This window comes from Oncorhynchus clarkii, chromosome 4 (assembly GCF_045791955.1).
Source record: "Oncorhynchus clarkii lewisi isolate Uvic-CL-2024 chromosome 4, UVic_Ocla_1.0, whole genome shotgun sequence".
NCBI classification, from domain to species: Eukaryota; Metazoa; Chordata; class Actinopteri; order Salmoniformes; family Salmonidae; genus Oncorhynchus; species Oncorhynchus clarkii.
Window position 1 is genome coordinate 29,540,677 of NC_092150.1, and position 25,867 is coordinate 29,566,543.

General features: G+C 44.1%; 1 protein-coding gene across 1 annotated transcript in view; it reads left to right on the forward strand.

Annotated features, from left to right (window-relative positions):
• Nucleotides 1-4,116: 4,116 nt before the first annotated feature.
• Nucleotides 4,117-25,867, forward strand: part of LOC139406700 (mast/stem cell growth factor receptor Kit-like) — a 39,156-nt gene continuing 17,405 nt past the window's right edge. The window contains exons 1-8 of the mRNA XM_071149621.1: nt 4,117-4,207; nt 14,036-14,290; nt 15,832-16,116; nt 16,203-16,342; nt 16,829-17,024; nt 17,243-17,429; nt 19,809-19,924; nt 20,655-20,769. Of these exons, the coding sequence (XP_071005722.1) occupies nt 4,153-4,207; nt 14,036-14,290; nt 15,832-16,116; nt 16,203-16,342; nt 16,829-17,024; nt 17,243-17,429; nt 19,809-19,924; nt 20,655-20,769 (1,349 nt within the window). The 5' untranslated portion in view covers nt 4,117-4,152. The remainder of the gene's footprint in view (nt 4,208-14,035; nt 14,291-15,831; nt 16,117-16,202; nt 16,343-16,828; nt 17,025-17,242; nt 17,430-19,808; nt 19,925-20,654; nt 20,770-25,867) is intronic.

Here is a 25,867-nt window from a genome sequence, read left to right on the forward strand (position 1 = left end):
GGAGCCTCTGGCGACGGTCCCCAGTCCGGAGCCTCCGGCGACGATCCCCACTCCGGAGCCTCTGGCGACGAGCTGCAGTCCAGAGTCTTCGGCGATGAGCTGCAGTCCAGAGCCTCCGACGATGATCCACGGTCCGGTTCCTCCGGCAACGATCCACGGTCCAGTTCCACAGAAGCGGAGGGATCAGTGTAGGGAGCGGGGACTACGCCCCGAACCTGCGCCCCGAATAGGTTCAGTTTTGCGACCGGGAGTCTGCACCTTTTGGGGGGTACTGTCACGCCCTGACCTTAGAGAGCCGTTTTATTTCTCTATTTGGTTAGGTCAGGGTGTGATTTTGGGATGGGCATTCTATGTTGTGTATTTCTATGTTGGCCTGATATGGTTCCCAATCAGAGACAGCTGTTTATCGTTGTCTCTGATTGGGGATCATATTTAGGCAGCCCTTTTGCCCACTTTCTGGTGTGGGATCTTGTCTACATTTAGTTGCCTCAGTGCACAACAGTAGTGTCACGTTTCATTTGGTTGGTTGGTTGTTTGTTGTTTTTGTTCAGTGAGTTTCAGTTTATTAAAATTATGTGGAACTCTACTCACGCTGCTCCTTGGTCTCATCATTATGACGAACGTGACAGAAGATCCCACCAAAAATGGACCAAGCAGCGTGTACAGGAGGAGTGGACTTGGGAGGAGATCCTGGATGGAAAAGGACCCTGGACGCAGGCCGGGGAGTTTCGCTGTCCAAAGGAGGAGATAGAGGCAGCGAAAGCGGAACGGCGACATTACGGGGAGTTATACCAATGAGGCAAGCACGAGATGCAGCCCCAAAAAATGGGATGGCACACGTGGAGATTGGCAGAGTCAGGGTTTAGACCTGAGCCAACTCCCTGTGCTTACCATGGGGAGTGTGTGACTGGCCAGGCACCGTGTTATGCAGTGATGCGCACGGTGTCTCCAGTGCGCATTCATAGCCCGGTGCATTCACAGCTCCCCGCATTTGCCGTGCTAGAGTGGGCATCCAGCCAGGACGTGCTGTGCCGGCTCAGCGCTCCTGGTCTCCAGTACACCTCTTCGGACCAGGATATCCTGTGCCGACTTTACGCGCTGTATCCCCGGTGCGTCTTCACAGCCCAGGGCGTCCTGTGCCAGCGCCCCGCACTTATCGAGCTAAATTGAGCATCCAGCCAGGACGCATTGTGCCAGCTCTACGCTCAAGACCTCCAGTGCGCTTCCACAGTCCAGTACGTCTTGTGTCCCCTCTCTGCACTCGCCCTGAGGTGCATGTCATCAGCCCGGTGCCACCTGTACCGGTCCCACGCATCAGGCCTCCAGTGCGCCTCCACAGTCCAGTACGTCCTGTGCCCCCTCTCTGCACTCGCCCTGAGGTGCGTGTCATCAGCCCGGTACCACCAGTGCCGGCACCACGCATCAGGCCTCCAGTACGCCTCCCCAGTCCGGAGCTTCCGGCGACGTTTCACAGTCCGGAGCTTCCGGCGACGTTTCACAGTCCGGAGCTTCCGGCGACGTTTCACAGTCCGGAGCTTCCGGCGACGTTTCACAGTCCGGAACCTCCGAAGGCGGTTCACAGTCCGGAACCTACGAAGACGGTCCACAGTCCGGAACCTACGAAGACGGTCCACAGTCCGGAACCTACGAAGACGGTCCACAGTCCGGAGCCTACGAAGACGGTCCCCAGTCCGGAGCCTCTGGCGACGGTCCCCAGTCCGGAGCCTCCGGCGACGGTCCCCAGTCCGGAGCCTCTGGCGACGAGCTGCAGTCCAGAGTCTTCGGCGATGAGCTGCAGTCCAGAGCCTCCGACGATGATCCACGGTCCGGTTCCTCCGGCAACGATCCACGGTCCAGTTCCACAGAAGCGGAGGGATCAGCGTAGGGAGCGGGGACTACGCCCCGAACCTGCGCCCCGAATAGGTTCAGTTTTGCGACCGGGAGTCTGCACCTTTGGGGGGGTACTGTCACGCCATGACCTTAGAGAGCCGTTTTATTTCTCTATTTGGTTAGGTCAGGGTGTGATTTTGGGGTGGGCATTCTATGTTGTGTATTTCCATGTTAGCCCGATATAGTTCCCAATCAGAGACAGCTGTTTATCGTTGTCTCTGATTGGGGATCATATTTAGGCAGCCCTTTTTCCCACTTTCCGATGTGGGATCTTGTCTACATTTAGTTGCCTGAGTGCACAACAGTAGCTTCATGTTTTGTTTGGTTGTTTGTTGTTTTTGTTCAGTGAGTTTCGGTTTATTACAATTATGTGGAACTCTACTCACGCTGCGCCTTGGTCTCATCATTACGACGAACGTGACAGACTGTCTCGAGAGTATACCATGACCTAGGATAAAACAGCATTTTGGACATCCTCCAGGTTTGCATAAGGTGTTTCTAGATTTCAAAATTAGAACATGCCTAGTAAGCTATACTAAACCCTCATACTCTATGATTTTCGTTGTTTGCTCTATAACCTGTTAGTTCATATGCCTTGCCACCATGTTATATCGGCCTAAGGCCAAGACAATAAGAAGACAGAGTGGCAGAATAAATTCAACCACACCTTTGTTTCATCACAAAAACGCAGAGCAACTTTCAGGTGAAGTCCACAAAGCATATGGCATATAACAAACAGTTACATGACCTATAGTGTGGTCAAGCTAGTTAATGTTTCCAACATTTTTGGACTACTGAACAACTATGGGTTTAGAACCACAGAGAATTATAGCAAGTCGCAAAGAAAACAGGAGCTGCCTCTACTATTCCAGTACCATTTAATCTTCAACATTTCAGCATCATCAAATCACCTATGCTTAGTCTAAAACAGTGACAACTAAAAGATACCAAAAACAATTTTATCCAATCAACGTAAGCTACATATGATGTGGTTCTGATTTCTCTCTCTCTCTCTGTGTGTGTGCACGTGTGCTTTCCTGTAAGTAGACAAAACATGTTGACTCACCCTACTAGTAGAAACGCCATTGCCATCCTCCTTTCTTTCTTGACGAAACAGCACATGCTTTTAGTTGTTGTCCTAGGCTACCTGGCTAAAATGCTTACTCTCTAGCCTAACATCCTATCATGGGCAACGATGAGTCATCTAGTTAACATTAGCCTACTACATCTAGCAACATATTAAACTTCCATCCTCTCAGGCCAGGGGCACAATGTATTAATTTATGGTTGGATCATAATCACCATTATCATCATTGGCCAGTACGGAGATTTAAGTAAAACCACAAGTCCAAATCCTTATCGCCATCCATGGCTAATTTAGGAATGGGACGATTTTAACTAGCTAGCTAGGCACAAGAGGACAACAACACAACGAGATGCAACAATTCAAGTTTTTTTCTGTCAATGAAGTTTAGCTTTTGACGTGACGTGATTGGTGTGAAGCCAAATCCCCTGGACACTTTTTTTTGGTATGCCAGGACCTTTCACAGTTGAGCTCACTCAATTTAGCTCAACACTGACAGGCTATTATTTCATACTTTTTTATCAAGGGAGGACAAATGCTCGCTGGCTTCCCTTGCACTCAATGCTATGGGCGGCAACAATGTCATACTCTTTTTGACCAGACAGCATCAGATAGATGGGCTACACATAGAGAGACAGGGGGCGCTGTTTCGCTTGGTCGAACGCTTTATCCTGTGAGATACATTCAGCCTCTTGCGAATTGAAGGAACATTCTGAAACACAGAGACAAAATATAAATTATATATATATATATATATATATATATTTGTTGTCCATTTTTGGGGGAAGCCTGGATTCCCTTGACAGTCAGGAATACATCCCAATGACTACTGAACCAGTCTATTGCATACACATTACAACTATCTGTCAGATCAACTATTGGTGGACTTTATCCCCACGGCTGCCAATGCAAATTTTGGCTGTTCAGGGCATGCAAGGCATCTAATTGAAATGCTTGTTGTTGTTGTTATAGCTGTCTGCTACCGACCTCTGGATTCAGTCCAACACAACGTCAACACCAGTTGATCCTAGTACTTCAACGCAATACCCCGCTGCTGCACTGTGTCTTTAAGACATTCAACTGCATGTATAGCAAGCCTTCACTCAGCCATTTACAAGCGCGAGCACTTCAGAGAGTAGACACTGATAAAGCACCGCAATATAGATGGAATTGTAATAATGGAATACCACTGGGTACTGTTTTCTGTCTTGTTGCAGTTAACCTTCCAAACAGGTAAGGCATAATATTGGTCAACATTGTCTCTCTGCCAACTGTTGTGGTTCTAGTTGTTGTTTTACAGAAGTTTATTGATCACACTTCACGAACATTAACACCTTGGTCACTACACTAAATTGCATTTTTGCCACTGTTTGGTTCATCGTAATTTTGTTAGTTTTTCATGTGGACTATGAATATGTAACTTCTATTCAGTTAAGGATTGTATTGTAGCCTAAACTACACACATTTTCAGCAGGTTATAACTTTGTATAGTCTATAATTTTGTCAACACAGGTCGTTCAGGATGTAGAGGTAGCCTTCCTACCTGTTGGTTACCTTGTAACATTACCTTTACATTTTCAGTTAGTCACTGAAACCTAATGAGGAAATTTGATATTTGTGCGCTGAGCATCAGTTTGTGTTCCTCTCAATTATTAATCTAGCAGGCCGTGCCCAGTACGGAGACATTGGCAAAAAGTAAATAAACAGCGATTTATTTATGGAGAGATTTGTAATTGACCTCGTTGTAGGGTAAAGTAAAGATTTAGACATTACAATTAGGAATCGTTCTTCTTGAAAGAATGAAACTTGTTGTTTTGATCAACTATATGATTTGGGAATATGACAGGTAACCTAGTTATAATGCACAACATTAGTTCAACAGCCAAGTATTAGGCGTATATGTATATGCTCGCTAAATTGCTATTTTCCAAGAGCATTTAGTCATTGGCGTAGAAAGCGCTGCGCTGATCAGTTGCTGTTGTCAAGTCTTGTCATCTCAGGGATGACTGTAATTATGGAAATGTTTACGAATTCCTTGGAAGTATGAAAATTAACACTGGCAGTGGAATTGTCGACAAATTGGTTTTGCATAGACCTACTGTTGGCCTGTGAATGTTTATAGATTTTTTATAACCATTATACAGAGGCTTTTGTCATAATTTTTTATATCAACAATGTTTATGTCAACATTCCCACTCAAACTCCGTTTTGTAAGCCTTGGAATGGTGTTTTGATGTTGGGACTTTATGTGCCATGAAAAAAACATTTGACATGATTTACAACATGCTTCACCTGTGAATGAGCAGTATTGAACTCTGAGTGGTAGGCCTATCTCCTATGCTTGTAATTGCTTACATCGTTAAAGAATCAATCCAAACACCCACTTGAAAACACAACAGGCAAAGACAGATAAAAAATGTCAGTGATCCTGTGAAGGGATGGGGGTGTTTGTCTACAGGGTGGGTGGGGGTTGGTTTGTGGTCTGTTACAAAGAGTGGCGCGAAGTGCGTTGTGCCTGGTACGTCTTTGTCCTGGATGTACAGCTCAGGCAAGCTCTCCTTCTCGCCTGTGCAGGGGTTATTTTCACCAGTTGTATTCTGCAGGTGGCGTTTATTTTGTTCTGAGCGCAGGTGATTTTCCTTTTCTACATACATTCTGCTAAATTCAATTTAGGCTTCATTCCCGTGGTGGTCAGGGAGGATTTATTTGAATTTTTATGAGTGTGCCCTTATTTCCATTACAGCATATTGGATGATCGTCATTCATATTCCATTCACCCAGCTCAATGTAACATCAATAGGTTTAGACTACTACATGATACTATAATTCAATTAGCCCTATACCCATCATGAGGTTACTACAACCTATCCTACAAATTAAAGTTTATAACGGTTGAGAGACAAATTGGAGTACTCAAGGTAACAGAGACACATTCAATACCACCTTGCACAATCTTGCCTGCATCTATCTAGCCCAGGGCTGGGCAACTCCAGTCCTCGGGGGCCTGATTGGTGTCACACTTTTGCCGCAGTTCCAGCTAACACACATGAGTCCAATAATCAACTAATCGTGTTCATCAGTTTAGAATACAATTAGTTTAATCATGTGTGTTTGCTAGGGATGGGGAAAATCTGTGACACCACTCCGGCCCCGGAGAACTGGAGTTTCCCATCTAGCTTATCTAGAGTGTAATCATTAGTCCAAACAATGTGCCAAATTCAGTTAGGTCCCTCCCCACATCAATGCAAATAGTCCGGGTAGCCATTTGATTGGCTATTCAGCAGTTTTATGGCTTGGGGGTAGAAGCTGTTAAGAAGCCTTTCTGACCTAGTCTTGGCGCTCTGCTAAATTAGTGGCATTATCTAAGTATGTGAAAGGTAAACTAAGAAGAAAATAAATCCAACTAAATCTCCCTCTCTCTCTCTGCTGCTTCTCCTTCATTTTTGAAGCAATTAATTTGTTCAAAACTGTTCAACTATTGTCTTTCTCTCCCTTTGAGTCAACTACTCACCACACTTTATTCACTACAGTGCTAGCTAGCTGTAGCTCAGTGAAGTCATCATAATTGCTGTGTAAATCTATGGAAGGGGGTGAGAACTACAGAATAACATGGTTAACCGGGATACCAGGACTGTCCCAAGAAAACTCTACACATTTCCCCAAAATGACACGACCTAGGAAACTAAAACATTTTCCCCCCCAATGTCACACTAATGCAATTCCACAAAATACACAACCTGCGCAGCAGCAGATTAGCAAAACAGAAAATAGTACATTATCCAAACAGGTTGTCAAACGGAAGCCTTTAGCCTAGTGTATCTACTTCACACAGTCACAATCAATTCAAAGAAAACGCATAACTGACACTGCAGGACTGCACACGCAACACGCATGCAGTCAATCAACCCTACAGGAAACTTATACAGTATAGCCTAAAAAATAGTGTGTGCCTCTTTGAGCTGTCATTGTAACTCTTCAGACAGACACAAATTTGATAAGGCTTTGATAAGGCCATGCTAGGGCTGGGCTAAATGGTCTAAAAATCATATCTCTATTTTTACTAACTTATACAGTTGAAGTCAGAAGTTTACATACACCTTAGCCAAATACATTTAAATTCAGTTTTTCACAATTCCTGACATTTAATCCTAGTAAAACATACACTGTCTTAGGTCAGTCAGGATCACCACTTTATTTTAAGAATGTGAAATGATTTCAGCTTTTATTTCTATCATCACATTTCCAGTGGGTCAGAAGTTTACATAGACTCAATTAGTATTTGGTAGCATTGTCTTTAAATTGTTTAACTTGGGACAAATGTTTCAGGTAGCCTCCCACAAGCTCCCCACAATAAATTGGGGGAATTTTGTCCCATTCCTCCTGACAGAGCTGGTGTAACTGAGTCCGGCTTGCTCGCACGCGCCTTTTCAGTTCTGCCCACAAATTTTCAATGGGATTGAGGTCAGGGGTTTGTGATGGCCACTCCAATACCTTGACTTTGTCCTTCTTAAGCCATTTTGCCACAACTTTGGAAGTATGCTTGGGGTCATTGACCATTTGGAAGACCCATGTGTGACCAAGCTTTAACTTCTTGACTGATGTCTTGAGATGTTGCTTCAATATATCCACATAATTTGAAGCCATCTATTTTGTGAAGTGCACCAGTCCCTCCTGCAGCAAAGCACACAACATGATGCTGCCACCCCCGTGCTTCACGGATGGGATGGTGATCTTTGGCTTGCAAGCCTCACACTTTTCTTCCAAACATAATGATGGTCATTATGCTCAAACAGTTGTATTTTTGTTTCATCAGACCAGAGAACATTTCTCCAAAAAGTACGATCTTTGTCCACATGTGCAGTTGCAAACCGTAGTCTGGCTTTTTTTATGGAGCAGTGGCTTCTTCCTTGCTGAGCGGCCTTTCAGGTTATGTTGATATAGGACTCATTTTTACTGTGGATATAGATACTTTTGTGCCCGTTTCCTACAGCATCGTCAATAGGTCCTTTGCTGTTGTTCTGGGATTGATTTGCTCTTTTCGCACAAAGTACGTTCATGTCTAGGAGACAGAACTCTTCTCCTTCCTGTGTGGTATGATGGCTGCGTGGTCCCATGGTGTTTATACTTGCGTACTATTGTTTGTACAGATGAAAGTGGTACCTTCAGGTGTTTGCACCCAAGGATGAACCAGACTTGTGGAGGCCTACCATTTTTTTTCTGAGGTCTCGGCTGATTTCTTTTGATTTTCCCATGATGTCAAGCAAAGAGGCACTGAGTTTGAAGGTAGGCCTTGAAATACATCCACACCTCCAATTGACTCACATGATTTCAATTAGCCTATCAGAAGCTTCTAAAGCCATGACATAATTTTCTGGAATTTTCCAAGCTGTTTAAAGGCACAGTCAATTTAGAGTATGTTAACTTCTGACCCACTGGAATTGTGATGCAGTGAAATAATCTGTCTTTAAACAATTGTTGGAAAAATGACTTGTCATGCACACAGTAGATGTCCTAACCGACTTGCCAAAACTAGAGTTTGTAACAAGAAATTTGTGGAGTGGTTGAAAAACAAGTTTTTATGACTCCAACCTAAATGTATGTAAACTTCTGACTTCAACTATATACAGTATATTTAAAAAAAATAATGTTATCCCTACAATGGCGGCTTTATTGTACAGTTAACGGTCAAATACACTGCATTCAGAAGCAGTGGGTTAACTGTCTTGTTCAGAGGCAGAATGACAGATTTTTACCTTGTCAGCTCGGGGATTCAATCTAGCAACCTTTCGGTTAATGGCCCAACGCTCTAACCACTAGGCTACCTGCCTCCCTAATAACTAAATTATTTGATCAAAATAGTTTAACTTGCTTTTTTGCAATAATCACTGATCTGGCGTTGAAGTCTATTAAAATGCCTTGTTTGTAAACATTTTTACCAGAACCATGCATAATGTACATTCACTAATAATGACTAACTTATTGTAGCTGTCTTTATAGAAACTTAACCCTGGTCTCATTAACAATATCTTAAGCACAAGCCCACGAGCTAGTGAGGAAGTAGGCAGGTAATCTTTATTTTTCAAGTTTAGCCAACTTGGATCTATTTGCTAGCTAACAAGGTAGAACAGTTGAATTGTTATGAACACACCCTTCTGTCCGTCTCCAACTGTTTGAACAGCGTGCTAACCTGTCCACTTTGTTCAGATGATGAAATCAAGTGGCCTACCTTATTTCTCAGAATGAGAACGAGTTGCCAATTCTTTGTATAACTATGCTTTATGCTTATTGCACATTTATAAAACACAGACTAGACAGCTAGCATAACGGTCTTTGTCTGAAATGCTGTTGTGTTACATGGTACCACAATGCCACGCGTGACAAACTGAGCAATAATTATCCAGAATCTTTGTTAATTGATACTCCTGTTTTAATAGTGTCTGCTCTGTATGCAATTTGAGATGTTGCGACATAAAAAGGGTATCGTTAGAAAGATTAACTTCTCAATGTGTTTGTGTCCATATGAGCGATTCTGTTGGAACAAAACTCAAATGCAAATAGCCAGTTGAAACCTCTTGTCAGAGAGGAAGAGGTGACCTCTCATCTCTGTTGTTGTGAGTGGCAGGGGGAGGATCTTGGTGTGTGTGTGTGTGTGTTTGTTTGTGTGTGTCTGTAAACAGGAAGGAAGATGCAAAGCGAGAGGTTTCACTCTCACCAAAACTGTCCAAAATAAGCCCACTGTCGCCTGCCTTCCCTCCTTTGGGACAATGACTCCCATTGTTGGGGCGGAGACATGAGCATCTCAACATTATATACAGATCTCTGGTGTAGGGAAGGCACAGAAAGGAGCAAAGGAGACGAGACCAAAAATACATGAGAAGAAACGGACATAAACAAAAATGTTACCCACTAAAAAAATGTATTCTTGCGATACAGGCATTTGAAATATATTGTGCAAAAACATACATTCAAATTAATTAAATGTATTTTATATATCTCCCTAGCCTATGCACAATTCACTACATAGGATCTATGTAACAGACATGAAGCCTGTTCAGAGGCATGAGGGAAAATTCTGTCTCCTGTCCTAGAGCCTATTTCCCTATCCAGTCCCAATCCAACTGAAAACCCAAAATCCCGACTCCTGTATTGCATGGACATTCCTAACTTTATTCTGTAATCCATTGGTTATATTTTCAAAGCACGTCTCTCACCTATGCATGTTAAAATACCGCTATAACATATTTCATACTTTCTGCCCATGATAGAGCTTCGGTAGAGAATGTGTGATCAACAAACAGTATAATAGTAGATATGGATATTTTTTTAAACACAGTTGGTTCCCTGTTAAGATACTTTTGGCCATGTTGTCTATCAAGGTATGTGGACATCTTCTCGTCGAACATCTCATTCCAAAATCATGGGCATTAATATCGAGTTGTCCTCCCTTTTGCTGCTGTAACAGCCTCCACTCTTCTGGGAAGGCTTTCCACTAGATGTTGAATCATTTCTGCGGAGACTTGGTTCCATTCAGCCACAAGATCATTAGTGAGGTTGGGCACTGGTGTTGGGTGATTAGGCCTGGCCTCCAATTCATCCCAAAGGTGTTTGATGTGGTTGAGGTCAGGGCTCTGTGCAGGCCAGTCAAGTTCTTCCACACCAATCTCGACAAACCATTTCTGTATGGACCTCGCTTTGTGCACGGGGGCATTGTCACGCTGAAGCAGAAAAGGGCCTTCCCCAAACTGTTACCACATAATTGTCTAGAATGTCATTGTAGGCTGTAGCATTAACATTTCCCTTCACTGGAACTAAGGGGCCTAGCCCGAACCATGAAAAACAGCCCCAGACCATTATTCCTCCTCCACCAAACTTTACAGTTGGCACTATGCATTTGGGCAGGTAGTGCTCTCCTGGCATCTGCCAAACCCAGATTATTCAGTCGGACTGCCAGATGGTGAAGCGTGATTCATTACTCCTGAGAACGCGTTCCCGCTTCTCCAGAATCCAATGGCGGCGAGCTTTACACCGCTCCAGCCGACACTTGGCATTGCGCATGGTGATCTTAGGCTTGTGTGCGGCTGCTCGGCCATGAAAACCCATTTCATGAAGCTCCAGACTAACAGTTATTGTGCTGACGTTGCTTCCAGAGGCAGTTTGGAACTCGGCAGTGAGTGTTGCAACTGAGGCACTCGGCGGTCCTGTTCTGTGAACTTGTTTGGCCTACCACTTCTTGGCTGAGCCGTTGTTGCTCCTAGACATTTCCACTTCACAATAACAGCACTTACAGGTGACCAGGGCAGCTCTAACAGGGCAGAAATTTGACGAACTGACTTGTTGGAAATGTGACATCCTATGACTCTTCATTAGTAAATATCAGTTTCATTTGCTCTGTAATTTTTACATAGTGGTGCAGCCAAGCCGACACAAAGGCACAAGCGCTGCCATAGTAACCATATCTCGGTTTAAACGGTATAAATGGGCACTTGTGTTTTTTGCTGTATTTCTCTGGATAAATATGAATTATTCCCGGCATTGAAACTTGGTCGATTTTCGGGGAAATATGAATCCCTAGTGAGAACAATGAGGAGGAGGATGGAAAATAGCTGTCCTCCGGCTACACCGGGGTTCTACCCTAGAGGGTGCTGTTGAGCTACTGCAGACCATTGCAAAACTGTTTTAAATTAATCAGTTATTTTGTGACGTGAATATATTTATATTCGTTTTATCTAAAAATAATAACTTTTTTAATGTTTCGCTATTTTTATGAAATTCATTGAGTAATATGGTCCTCATCCTTCCTCCCCTGAGGAGCCTCCATTGCGATATTAAGTGATCTGGTTTTTACTATTTTATTAAAAAAGAAAAACATTTCAGTCGGCTTGAGAGCCAAAGGGTGTCTAGGGAATGGAACGGGAGAGAACTTGGTTGGCCTTCAAAGCAAAATCAATATGACTCTCTGCCAGTGCTGATATTGCTGCAGGTGGATTTCAAGTTGTGCTAAGAATTGTACATGGTGCATAGTTTTACATCTTTGCCAAAGCGATAACTCACCTGTCATTTTTCAGTCATGAAGTGGTGTCAATATATTGATGGGAGGGCTATGATAATGATTTGTATTACTATCAAAATACATGCAAAACAAGCTATGAGGCTCTCATCTACCCATCCTCTGTATTGACATACATTTCTAACTGGCTATTACTGCTGTGCACTCTTTGCTGTTAAAGATACAGGTAACTGCTACAATAAAGGAAATACTTCAGAAAAAGGGATACAAAATATATTGAAAGCAGTTGCTTCCACACAGCTGTGGTTCCTGAATTAATTAAGCAAATAACATTCCATCATGCTTCGGGTCATGTCTACAATTTTGGCTACAATGGCTAGAAGAAGAGGTCTCAAAGGAGCATAGGGGGTTTAAAGGGTGTTTGTGTGTGCGTGTGTGTGTGTGTGCGTGCGTGTGTTAGAGTATGTGTGTCTCAGTCACCAGATCTCAACCTAATTGAACACTTTTGGGAGATTCTGGAGCGGCCCCCCGAGACAGCGTTTTTCTACCACCATCAACAAAACACCAAATGATGGAATATCTCGTGGAAGAATGGTGTCACATCCCTCCAATAAAGTTCCAGGCCCTTGTAGAATCTATGCCAAGGCGCTTTAAAGCTCTGCTAGTGACTCATGGTGGCCCAAAACCCTATTAACACACTTTATGTTGGTGTTTCCTTTATTTTGGCAGTTACTTATTTACTCCGTTCTGTGAAACATACCTGTACTCTTAACATTTATCCATCTAAACACAAATGAGAGTGAAAGCCTCACATGTACAGTAAAACTGAATTACCATTAGCCTATAGATACTGATTAAGGTCCTTTGGAAACTAACTGCTGTCAGTCGTGAGGACTGTGTGTGTTATAATAAAATGTTCAGCAGTGGTGTAGTGGTACCTGGAGAAGGGGGTATACTCTAATTTTGTCCAAAAATTTCCAGCGAAGGAAAGGCGCCCTGTGTGAACTTCTATGAGAAAGAGTGACACACTGAATGACCTAAAATTATAAATCCCATGTTGGTCTTTCACAGTCAGGCCAATCCAAGCTGTACTGTGCAAGTAGACTTATAGTAGGCCTACTATTGAAACAGATAAATGAGGTTGTCAACTGAGTCAGAAATTCACCGGTTTCAGACTTTACAGGTTTTCAGGTTTTTGTTCTCAAAGTTCCACTTTTTTTTAACAGAAAAACAACAAAATGGAAAGTCCATAACAATGCTTAAACCACATCAGGAGACCACTTTTAAGGTCTGGGATTTTTTTTTAAATGTAGTTACCTTTTAATTCAAGTGTGCAGGCACCTAGAACTGTTGTTTGGTTTGTAGTCGTTTGGTAGCACATTAAAAGGTTTGAAAAATAAATGCACACTGGATTGATGCGAATAATGATATCATTCTACTTTGTAGCTAGTTTAACTGAGAAGGTTTTTGGGGAAGCCCTTCCATCTACCAGAAGACTGTTAGCCCTTACATACTATCAAATAGCATTTTGGAATCATCACGCGTAGGGCTACTGTCGTGTGTACATTGCTGCGCCTACAATGTGAAGAAATAATAGTTTATCAACATGTTAAGCTAAATATTCTGATCGGTTTCATCAGCCCTATTCATTGATAAGGTGGATACCTCCACTATCACTACTTTGATACTTATCCGTGGGGATTAAGAAGTGAGTGTACGCAATGCCCACTGAAAAATAAGTGGGAATATGGTGTATACCGGGATATACCCTCCACTACACCACTGATTTTCAGTGATTCTGTGTATGATATCCAGAGCACAGGAGGTTGGTGGCACCGTAATTGGGGAGGGCAGGCTCGTGGTAATGGCTCGAGCAGAGTAAGTAGAATGGTATCAAATACATCAAATACATGGTTTCTATGTGTTTGATGCCATTCCATTTGCTCCGTTCCAGCCATTATTATGAGCAGTCCTCCCCTCAGCAGCCTCCACTGATCCAGAGCCTGTTTTATCTATACTGTACTGTAATGAAGATCCCGACCATGTTACTACAGGCAGCTCCAGGCCCACCATCACCCCCAGCAACCCCTACCTGGTCATTCCACTCAATGCCCCCTTCAGTCTGCGTTGCCAGGGTGACCAGGTGATGCGGTGGCAGAGGGAGGACCGTCCAAAGCTGAGGGGCGAGGTGCGGAGTAATGGGGCGTCCGACCTGGACATCCCCAAAGCTCAGCCTGTCCACATGGGCCGATACATCTGCCTGGAGGAGAGCAGCGGAGAGCAGAGCTCTGTCTACGTCTTTGTCAAAGGTGTGTGTTTCTGACTCAACATTCATGGCCCTGTGTGCCTGTGTGGGCATGTATGTGAGATGTGTATGTGATATGATTGAGTTTTTATGTGTATCTGGGTATGAGGGAGTGAGTGAGCCAGCAAGCTAGAGAGAGAAAGAGAGGGGTGGGAGAAAGAATTCACATGAGAAAGGAACCTGTTTTTCTCTGATCTTGTAAAACATTTTTTTGAAGCAGAACAAGTGATAAAACCTTTTCTTAGAAGGGCATTGTTTGAGGTTGAGTTTGTGCATGAAGGTTTTTACAAGTGTCTCCTGGATCGATCGGTATTTGGATCAGTCTTCAACACCACTTAGACAAGTGCCATGACTATAGGGCAGTACATCTAGATAGAACTGCTTATTTCTTGGAAAGTGTGTGTGTGTGTGTGTGTGTGTGTGTGTGTGTGTGTGTGTGTGTGTGTGTGTCAGTGATTGATTGATTATTGCCTAAAGAGCAAACTGGATCTGTATCAATGTTTGGCTAAAACAATTAGCACCAGCTCCTAATCTGTTATCTCAGTATTATACATACTATCTCCTAATTTCTTCTCTCAGTATTATACATACTATCTCCTCTCTCCGTATTATACATACTATCTCCTAATGTCTTCTTTCTGTATTATACACACTATCTCCTAATCTCCTCTCTCAGTAGTATACATATTATCTCCTAATCTCTTCACTCAGTATTATACATACAGTACATATACTCTGTACATCTTTCCATATACACTGTAAAAGTAAAAGTGGGACAACGCTGATTGGAATGATTGAAATCAAATAACAAATTTGACTGATCAATGTGATTTTTGGAATTTAATTGAATGAAAGCTTCTGAATTGCTTTCAACACTTGTGGTGGTGGGGGGGGGGGGGGGGGGCAATGTAACGGCGGCAGCCTAGCAGAAGATTTGGAGGCGTGGTTTATTGGGGGCATGGCTTTCAGGTTGTTCATTTTGGCTAACCAATTATGTACTCTATTGTAATCGACATTCAAACTTAAACTTCTACACTGCCAGGTTTTGTAATGATACTGGCATAACTGCACATGATACTGAAGAGTGTTTGGTTACAATATTGTGGCTACTAAATTTAAAAGTATTTTGTAAAGAAATATGTTTGTTAACATTATTGAAGAAACTTTCTACATTTACAGGGAGTTTAGTTAATTGCTTGTAACACAATTGAAGAAATACGTAATTCCAAATAAAAAATGTAATGAGATTTTGGACAGAATTTGATGTATTTACATGAAATCTTAGTTTGTTTGTGTTATTTTGTAGGTTGAACCAAAGGGGAAGTGTTGAAAGAAAGAAATAAGTTGCAACTTGAAATATAGGTTTGATAATAATCAAATAAAACAGTTGCCATTAAATAATATATTTGTTTTCAGCAAATGTAGTATTTATCAATTGAGAACCTAAGTGATTTAAAAAAAAGTTGATCCAAAGATAATTTTTGTACAGTCTACCTGTGGTTGTTTTCATACCACAATGTTGATTTTAAGTTGTTGTTTTGGCAGATCCTGATAATGCCTTTAGAAAGACTATGGTGTTCAGTATCCTAACTCGTGCAGGAGACAGCGCATCCATCCCCTGCCTAGCAACTGACCCGGGCGTGGTCAACCTGAGCCTGGAGCCGTGTCATGGCGGTGCCCTCCCTACTGGCCTCCACTATGTTGCCAGCCTGGAGCGGGGCATGGTTATCTTCGACACTCAGAAGGCCTTCGAGGGCTGTTATATCTGCACTGGCAGACTTGGCAGCGCCCACGTTAAATCACATCACTATGATCTGATTGTGCGCCCAGGTAAAATAACATTATTTGTGTGTGTTCTAGGATGTGAAGTACAGTATCCAGATCTTTTATTTGATATTCAAAATTTTTTATCTCAGTCCCAGACGCGGCCCCTGTGATTGAGATGCGGGAACCCAAGAGGGTGATCCTGACACGGGGCCAGACTCTTACCCTGACCTGCAGCACCACCAACGTCAACGGAGACATCAAGCTGAAGTGGGCCGCACCGCCCGGCACGGTGAGAACCCTTTGCCCTCTCTCTGCGGGGTTGGCCAGGGAAGCTGGAGGGATACCATGGACAGATCTCCAACAAATTGACTGAAAGAGAGATTGAGATTGGAATTTTATTGGAAAAGCTGAAAAGATATATGTCAAATTCGGGGATATGAAGTTATAACAAAAGCTCTCAGAACAATGTTTGTAAGATTTAGAAGGGACTATAAGAGTTATGAAGGGTTTACAAGAGAGTCCAAAACGCTCCAAGACTGAAACTTCAGTATCTTGAGAAACCAGTGTGATGGGAGGTTGCAGGACTAAGTTTGTGTGTACATTTACTGAGTCTCAGGCTCGTCACAGTGAGGTGTGTGTTTACGTCTGTGTGTGTGTGTGCGCGTGTGTGTGAGAAGTTAGCCCTCCTGTCCCCCTGGCCGGAGAGGGAAGGAATGCAGCCCTGGCCAAGATTAACATGGTTCATCTCTAGACATCTCTGGGTGTTGATTGACAGGATGCCGTGTGGGCTTCGTATCCACAGCAACCGACGGTGGAGAATGCCTCACGCATCCTGACTGAGCCCATCAAACACGTCCGTAGCGCTAGGCTCTACATCAACTCTGTCAGGGCACGGGATTCTGGGAGATATCGATGTGAGGGTCAGAATGAGAAGGGGATCAACTCTGAGTCAATCTGGCTGGACGTCTATGGTGAGTAGGGCATTACAGTGTATGGTCAATTATGTAAAACCACTGCTGATCAATATTGAAATTCTCAATTTGAATGGGTGGTATTATGTATTTCCATGACATGAAGCTATCGCGACACTAATTTGAAAACCTAAGTGGAAATTAAGTGGTTTTGTTTAGAATACATCAAGGGCATTGTGATGTCATTGTGTCTGACGGGTGGGTTGTTTGTCTTCCAGATAGAGGATTCATTCATCTGACTCCGTCAGACAACGGCACAGTGCGTGTTCGTGCTGGTGAGAGTCTGTCCCTGCATGTGGACATGGAAGCCTACCCCAAACCACACACCTTCACCTGGAGCTTCTCAGGCCAGCAGCTCAGGAACACCTCTGACCATGTCATCACCACACAGAACCACCAACATAGGTACACACACACACACACACACACACACACACACACTCACACTCACACTCACACTCACACTCACACTCACACACACACACAGTCTTGTGCAGCTAACCTTGTGGGGACATACAATTCAAAATCCAATTTTCCTTAACCCCTATCCCTTACCCTAACCTTAACCCTAACCCTTAACACCAAAATGTAACCTTAACCCTAACCCTAACCCTAAACCTAATTCTAATCCCTAGAAATAGCATTTGACCAAAATGTCCCCAGTTGGTAAAATATTTGTTTGTGTACTATTCTTGTAGGGACTTCTGTTCCCCACAAGTATAGTTAAACACACACACACACACACACACACACACACACACACACACACACACACACACACACACACACACACACACACACACACACACACACACTAGAAACGAATTAGTGCCTCAGGGCTTTTAGTGAGTGGAAGTATTGTGCAGTTAAACTGTGGGAAAATAACTGTCTTTCTGGTGGTAAACAACCATGAGGCAGTTTCTGACCTAGGCAGAGCACTGGTGGCTTATTACTGGTGGTAAATAACCATGAGGCAGTTTCTGACCTAGGCAGAGCACTGGTGGCTTATTACTGGTGGTAAATAACCATGAGGCAGTTTCTGACCTAGGCAGAGCACTGGTGGCTTATTACTGGTGGTAAATAACCATGAGGCAGTTTCTGACCTAGGCAGAGCACTGGTGGCTTATTACTGGTGGTAAATAACCATGAGGCAGTTTCTGACATAGGCAGAGCACTGGTGGCTTATTACTGGTGGTAAATAACCATGAGGCAGTTTCTGACCTAGGCAGAGCACTGGTGGCTTATTACTGGTGGTAAATAACCATGAGGCAGTTTCTGACCTAGGCAGAGCACTGGTGGTTTATTACTGGTGGTAAACAACCATGAGGCAGTTTCTGACCTAGGCAGAGCACTGGTGGCTTATTACTGGTGGTAAATAACCATGAGGCAGTTTCTGACCTAGGCAGAGCACTGGTGGCTTATTACTGGTGGTAAATAACCATGAGGCAGTTTCTGACCTAGGCAGAGCACTGGTGGCTTATTACTGGTGGTAAATAACCATGAGGCAGTTTCTGACCTAGGCAGAGCACTGGTGGCTTATTACTGGTGGTAAATAACCATGAGGCAGTTTCTGACCTAGGCAGAGCACTGGTGGCTTATTACTGGTGGTAAATAACCATGAGGCAGTTTCTGACCTAGGCAGAGCACTGGTGGCTTATTACTGGTGGTAAACAACCATGAGGCAGTTTCTGACCTAGGCAGAGCACTGGTGGCTTATTACTGGTGGTAAATAACCATGAGGCAGTTTCTGACCTAGGCAGAGCACTGGTGGCTTATTACTGGTGGTAAATAACCATGAGGCAGTTTCTGACCTAGGCAGAGCACTGGTGGCTTATTACTGGTGGTAAATAACCATGAGGCAGTTTCTGACCTAGGCAGAGCACTGGTGGCTTATTACTGGTGGTAAATAACCACGAGGCAGTTTCTGACCTAGGCAGAGCACTGGTGGCTTATTACTGGTGGTAAATAACCACGAGGCAGTTTCTGACCTAGGCAGAGCACTGGTGGCTTATTACTGGTGGTAAATAAACACGAGGCAGTTTCTGACCTAGGCAGAGCACTGGTGGCTTATTACTGCTGGTAAATAACCACGAGGCAGTTTCTGACCTAGGCAGAGCACTGGTGGCTTATTACTGGTGGTAAATAACCACGAGGCAGTTTCTGACCTAGGCAGAGCACTGGTGGCTTATTACTGGTGGTAAATAACCACGAGGCAGTTTCTGACCTAGGCAGAGCACTGGTGGCTTACTACTGGTGGTAAATAACCACGAGGCAGTTTCTGACCTAGGCAGAGCACTGGTGGCTTACTACTGGTGGTAAATAACCACGAGGCAGTTTCTGACCTAGGCAGAGCACTGGTGGCTTATTACTGGTGGTAAATAACCACGAGGCAGTTTCTGACCTAGGCAGAGCACTGGTGGCTTATTACTGGTGGTAAATAACCACGAGGCAGTTTCTGACCTAGGCAGAGCACTGGTGGCTTATTACTGGTGGTAAATAACCACGAGGCAGTTTCTGACCTAGGCAGAGCACTGGTGGCTTATTACTGGTGGTAAATAACCACGAGGCAGTTTCTGACCTAGGCAGAGCACTGGTGGCTTACTACTGGTGGTAAATAACCATGAGGCAGTTTCTGACCTATGCAGAGCACTGGTGGCTTATTACTGGTGGTAAATAACCATGAGGCAGTTTCTGACCTAGGCAGAGCACTGGTGGTTTATTTAAAAAAATCAGCTTCTATAACGTGAGTTGTTTTTTAAATGTTGTTGTTGATTCAATCACCAGGTACAACATTGTGCTGAGGCTGGTGCGTTTGAAAATGTCAGAGAGTGGAGTCTACACCTTTTATGCCTCCAATGGTGACGCATCAGTCAATCAGTCATTTTCGGTCTACGTAATCAGTAAGTCGTAACATTATATTCTCTAAATGTTTTCTGTGCCCTGGAGCCACACATACATTATGTAAGGAAATGGGCAGTTAGAGACTTAATTTCTACATGCTATCAATATGATGTAATGAATCATTAACATGGTGTGACATTTATGACTAGATTTTCACAGATTGTTCACCATGTTAAAGCCCAACCACTTATTCCCCTCCTCCCCCCAACCATCAAAACAGTAAATCAGAGCATTACAGTTAATTAATGTACAGGCCCATAACTAGGGAAAATAGTTGAAGATATTAGTTTGCCAATTTACTTCTAATACATTTTTTTATAATCACATGCTTTGTAAACAACAGGTGTACACTAACAGTGAAATGCTTACTTACGGGCCCTTCCCAACTATGCAGAATACAATAATTTAAATAAAGAATAATAATAATAGAAAAAATATTAACACAAGGAATAATTACACAATGAGCAGTGATAGCTTGGTTTTATACATGGGGTACCAGTACCAAGTCGATGTGCAGGGGTATGAGGAAATAGGTAGGGGTAAAGTGACTTGGCAACAGGATAGATAATAGACAGCAGCAGCAGCGTGTGTGATGAGTGTGTAAGTGTGCCTGTGTTATGTGTGTGTGTGTGTGTGTGTGTGTGTGTGTGTGTACGTGTTGGTATGTAAGTATGTGTGAATGTGAATCCCCACCTGGCATCATCACTAACATCTCTGTGCCTCTGTCAGGTAAACCAGAGATTGTATCTCACGAGGGCCCGGTGGACGGACAGGTGCGATGTGTAGCTAAGGGATACCCCGCCCCACAGATCACCTGGTACTACTGTGAACAGCCCTATATGAGGTGACAACACACACACACACACACACATACTCACAATGGCATGCTATGATTGGACTTCGTTGATAGATCAAGGGAATTTTGAAATGTAACTATTTACTTAATGTTACTCTAAGAAGATATTTGTTTCAACCCTCAGTAAGAGGGTTTCAACATGGTCTAATTATCTTGACCTTCCAACAGTAGAAGCAGATGTGGGATTGGACAAGCATGACTTGATGGTGGACTGAAGGGAGATTACCCTTATGTGATTAAGGATTGGGCAGAGATGATTTGTGATTGGTTTGTTGGCATGGCACGAGAGGACTGTGTTATGATTAGGGGATTGGACAGTATGTTCTAGGAAGATTTCCTGAAAGCTAACTACTTTCTGCTCTGCTTGTGTAGCTAATACTTACTTGTCTGTGTAGGATTTGTGAGCTGAAAACCCACTACTTTCTACTCTGACAGTTCTTCCTTGCTTGAGTAAGATGGCCAGTGGTAAGAATAAGTTCAAAAAGGCTAAGCAGCTGAGTTTGAAAATCTGACCGGGGCATGTGGTTTCACAATGAAAATGAAAGATACTCACGAGTGCTGTCCTTTTGCCTGCGGTGGAAACACACTCAGCAGGCTTTAGTTCGGATCAGTTTGTGTGACTATTGTCTCCAGCTGGGTTCAACGTCCTTTGGGAGTCACGCTGACTTCGTGAGGAAAGTTGGTGGTCGGCGTTGATAGGGATGATCTAAGCCGAGTTAGGCTCATTCCGGTTTCTCTGGCAGTGTCCAGAGTCCGGATTCTGGACTATCCCTGATTGACTCTGGTGGGTTTTCAGAGTATGAATTGGATGACCTCAGTCCGGGGCAGCCAGAAGCCCCGGCTGTGGATTCGGCGCGGAGAGTGAACCATTGGTGGTGAACGCACCTTTGGTGCTTTTCTCTCCCTCGGTGGAGTTCCTCCAGGTTTGGGGTAAGGTATTTACCTCCTGTCCCTGCAGCAGTGAGTCGTTGCTTACCCCTGTGTAAAGATTATGCCGATGAGTGGCGAGTTACTTAGCTCCAGAGGCTAACAATGGGTCTATTCCTAGCTCAGAGGTCCCTGAACCCAGTGTGGGCCGGGTATCAGAACCCCTAGTTCCTTCAACATTCGGACACTCGGTTGTCAAGAGTGGTGGATATTTAAAAACATTTTTTTTTATCCCAGTACTCAGGGTGGCATTCTGCCCCTTCAGGATATAATGTATGGGAGACTGGCAGCGTGTTCTATCAAGTGGCGGGCAGGCGCAGTTTCACCATGGTTGATGAGGACAGTGGTGAGGGGCTACGGTCTGCAGTTCGCTGTGCATCCTCCTCCTTTTCGTGGAGTCATTACGTCATTGGTCCTAAAGGTCCTAGCGCCTGTCTTGAGAGAGGAGATTTCCTCTCTCCTTCAAAAGCAGGCTATTCGGGTGGTTCCCATGTCAGCAGTACAGAGCGGTTAGTGCAGCCGGTACTTCGTAGTTGCCTAGAAAATTGGAATATTGCATCCTAATCCTGGACTTACATGTTTTAAACAAGCACATCAAAGTTAAAAATGCTCCCACTATGCTGGCTATTGCAGTCGGTACATCCCAGCGATTGATTCACATCATAGATCTGAAGGATGCATATTTTCATGTGCTATACATCCTCCCCACCTATCACCCTACACCTTTTCTATGGCTGTGGAGGTGGCTTTGGCACTGCTTCGATGCCAGGGGTCAGAGTATTATCTGGGCGATTGGCTGGTCAAGTGAACAGGTGGAGCTCCACACTGCCACCCTGGTTTTGCATATTCAGTCTTTGGGGTTCATAGTGAATCCCTAGAAAAGTTGTTTTACTCTGGCTCGGCGCATTCAGTTTCTGGATCTCGTAATGGAATCAATTCTGAATTGTGTTTTTGTCCCAACAAAGAAGGGTCGCATTCAGGCTCTGTCTGGCACAGTTTCAGCTGAGGCACTTGGTGGTTTTCTTGCTTGTGCCTGTGATTATTGGGTCTGATGGCCTCTATGATAGCTGTGGGGCCTCTGGGATTTCTGTTGATGCATCTGTTTCAGCACTGGGCGCATCTCGCCACTGCCATCGGTTGCTCAAGGTACTCTGTCATGCCTAAGGGTGTTGACTCCTTGGAGTTGTCCGCAATTGCTGTGTCAGGGGATTCAAATGGGCCGGTAGTGTCCCGCAGGGGTGGTCACGACAGACGTATCCTTACTGGTATGGGGAGCGCTGTGTGTTACTCGGCTTCTCGGATTTGGTCAACAGCGCAAAGGCCGTTGCATATCAACTACCTAGAGCTACTGACTGATTTGCTAGCGCTGAGGCATTTCTTGATGTTTGAGGGCCAGCATGTGTTGGTAAGGTCCGACAACAGGACGGTGGTGGCGTACATCAACAGGCAGGGACGGACGCTGTCTCTCAGTCTCCTAACCTGGCCCATTAGCTGCTCGTATAGATCAGTGAGCATGCCCTGTTGCACAGGCCAACATATATTCCAAGTTTTCTCAATTTGAGTGCAGATCTACTTTTAAGGAAACGTCAGGAGTGGGGACTGCACTCCTCGGTGGTGGCACAGATTTGGGACCGGTTCTGCATGGCTGATGTAGATCTTACGCATCGCGAGTAAACGCGCATTGTCGTCTGTTCTTCTCAATGAGGGATCTGGGCGCTCCATTGGGAACGGATGCGTTGGCGTATCAGTGGCCTCGGCCTCTGCTCTATGTGTTCCTCTAGGGGATCTGATTCAGGCCACCGTGCAGAGGGTCCGTTAGGAGGGTCTGTTATTGATTCCGGTGGCTCCCCGTTGGCCCAGACAACCCTGGTTCCACGGAGATCATTTGCCTGTTGGGCGGGTACACGCGGGGGGTTCCATGTCATTGGGATCTATTGTCCCAGGCGCAGGGGAGGATTTGGCACCCATGACTGAACTGTTGAATTCGATGGCTAGGGGCTTACCCGCTAGGGGCTTCCCTCTACGAGAGAGTTATAAGTGACATGCATTACAGGCTTGGTGTCAGTTTGAGGGAGTTTCTCCTTTTCAGAGCTCTTTGGTAGACATTTTGATGTTCTTGCAATAACCTTTTGAGCAGGGCCCTTCTTTTTCCACATTGAACATTTATATGGCAGCCATTTCAGCGTGTCATGTAGGGATGAACGGCTCTGCCCCGGGGTCTCATCCTCTGGTGGTGCGGGTCCTGGAAGACGTGTGTGCGCTCGGAGCAGGGTCAAAGCCTATGGCACTGACCTGGTGTTGGTCCTGGACGCTCTGTGTGAGCCTCTGTTTGAATCATTAGAGTCTGTGGACCTGAAAGTCCTTTCCTTCAAGACTGCCCTGCTATTTATGGCCTTGGTGTCAGCCAAGCCTGTTGGGGGGGATCTCCATATGCTATCAGTACACCTTTCTTATATGGAGTTTGCCCCTGTTGACTCCAAAGTGAGTTTACATCCTGTGGTGGCATATTTCTGCTTTACCAAATGAGGAGAGAGTTACAAACTTCACACACCAGTCAGAGTTATACTTAAACTACATATTTTTTTAATAAGAGCTTTGCAATAGCCTTTTTGACTTTCAATGACGCGCTATCTCTAATGAACCATTGAAAAGTACCACCAGAAAAGTACAAAGATCTTTTATAGCCAAGATACAACCCCTCTCAACTTACATGACGAACCACAGATCTTAGGAACTGTTCACAAAGAAATCATTTTTCTTTAGAAAGGAGTATCCCTAAGCCAGATAACATTCACTATAAATTATCGTTCAGTTTGGTCCCTCAGACGAGGTTCTAATCTCGTTCCTGGTACTTCATAGTACAAAACACCAACTCATCCAATGGCATATATCAATTATCAACTCTAGATACCCCCATCTCAAGTAAACCCCCTCTTGACCCCACTCCTGGACAAGCTCACTGAGGGGAGTGAGCCTCTAGGTCAGGGGTGTCAAAGTCAAATGGACGGAGGGCCAAATAAAAAAATCAGCTACAAGACGAGGGCCGGACTGTTCGAATGTTCATTGAAAAATTTTTACATGACGCATATAGTCTAGTGAACCTAATTGAACCTACTGAAAACCTAACAAATATATTACAATATGATCAGATAAATAAAGCAATATTTTCTTATGGCTCTGTCAGTAATCTTTAATTTTCAACAGACACAAAAGACAAATTTCCTTTATATAAATATCCCCATAACATGAACATTAAATGAAAGAAACCGGTATTCAAGGCACCATCAGTAGACTATATTTTCTATTTTAGCAAAAGTGGGCTAAATTTACTTCAAAGAAAAAACAATAATAGCAATTTTCTATCATCCACTCAACTGAAATATTTTTAAAATATAATTGGATTGAAATACAAAAAAATAAAGTGCAAAAATCTATTAATCAAAAACAACACTTTGTTTAAGGAGAAGTAACATGCAGTGAAAACAAATATTAAATTTTAACTTTTAAACTTGAACTGAGTAAAAACTCTAAATATGTGATTGCACAGTAATGTTCACTTGTTTGAGGTTGAGGGTGATACTTGGTGGTGTCCCATCTTTTCCACAAGTTCATCAATGTTCGGGGTAAGGCTCTGAGCTGAAGAAATCCTCAGAATTGAGTGGAGGTGTTCAGCAGTAAGTCGACTTCTGTGTGATGTTTTGTTCAGGTTCATCAAAGAAAACAGTTGTTCACACAGGTATGTGCTGCCAAACATAGACAACGTTTGAGCAGCCTGGATGCGCAGCTGGGGCATTGTGCCGGGGAGGAAACGGGCGAACTCCGCAGCACCCACTGCCGCATATTTTGCCCTCAGTGCATCATTGCATTGGAGGTCAATCAACTCCATTTGGAGGTTTGGTGGTGAGCTTTCCACGTCAACAGCAAATGGGTTACCGAGCAGTTCCAACCTGCTTTTTTGTGCTTCAAAGTCAGCAAATCGGCGTCGAAAGTCAGCGGCAAGCATACCTATTTTATCAGCCAACTGTGTGCTCGGGAACGCACTGGTAGAGAGCTTCTCTTTCATGGTCTGGCAGCTGGGAAAGTGGCTCAAATTTTCTTTCCGCATCTGCGTCTCCCACAGAGTCAGTTTGGTTTTAAATGCCTTCACTGTACTGTACAT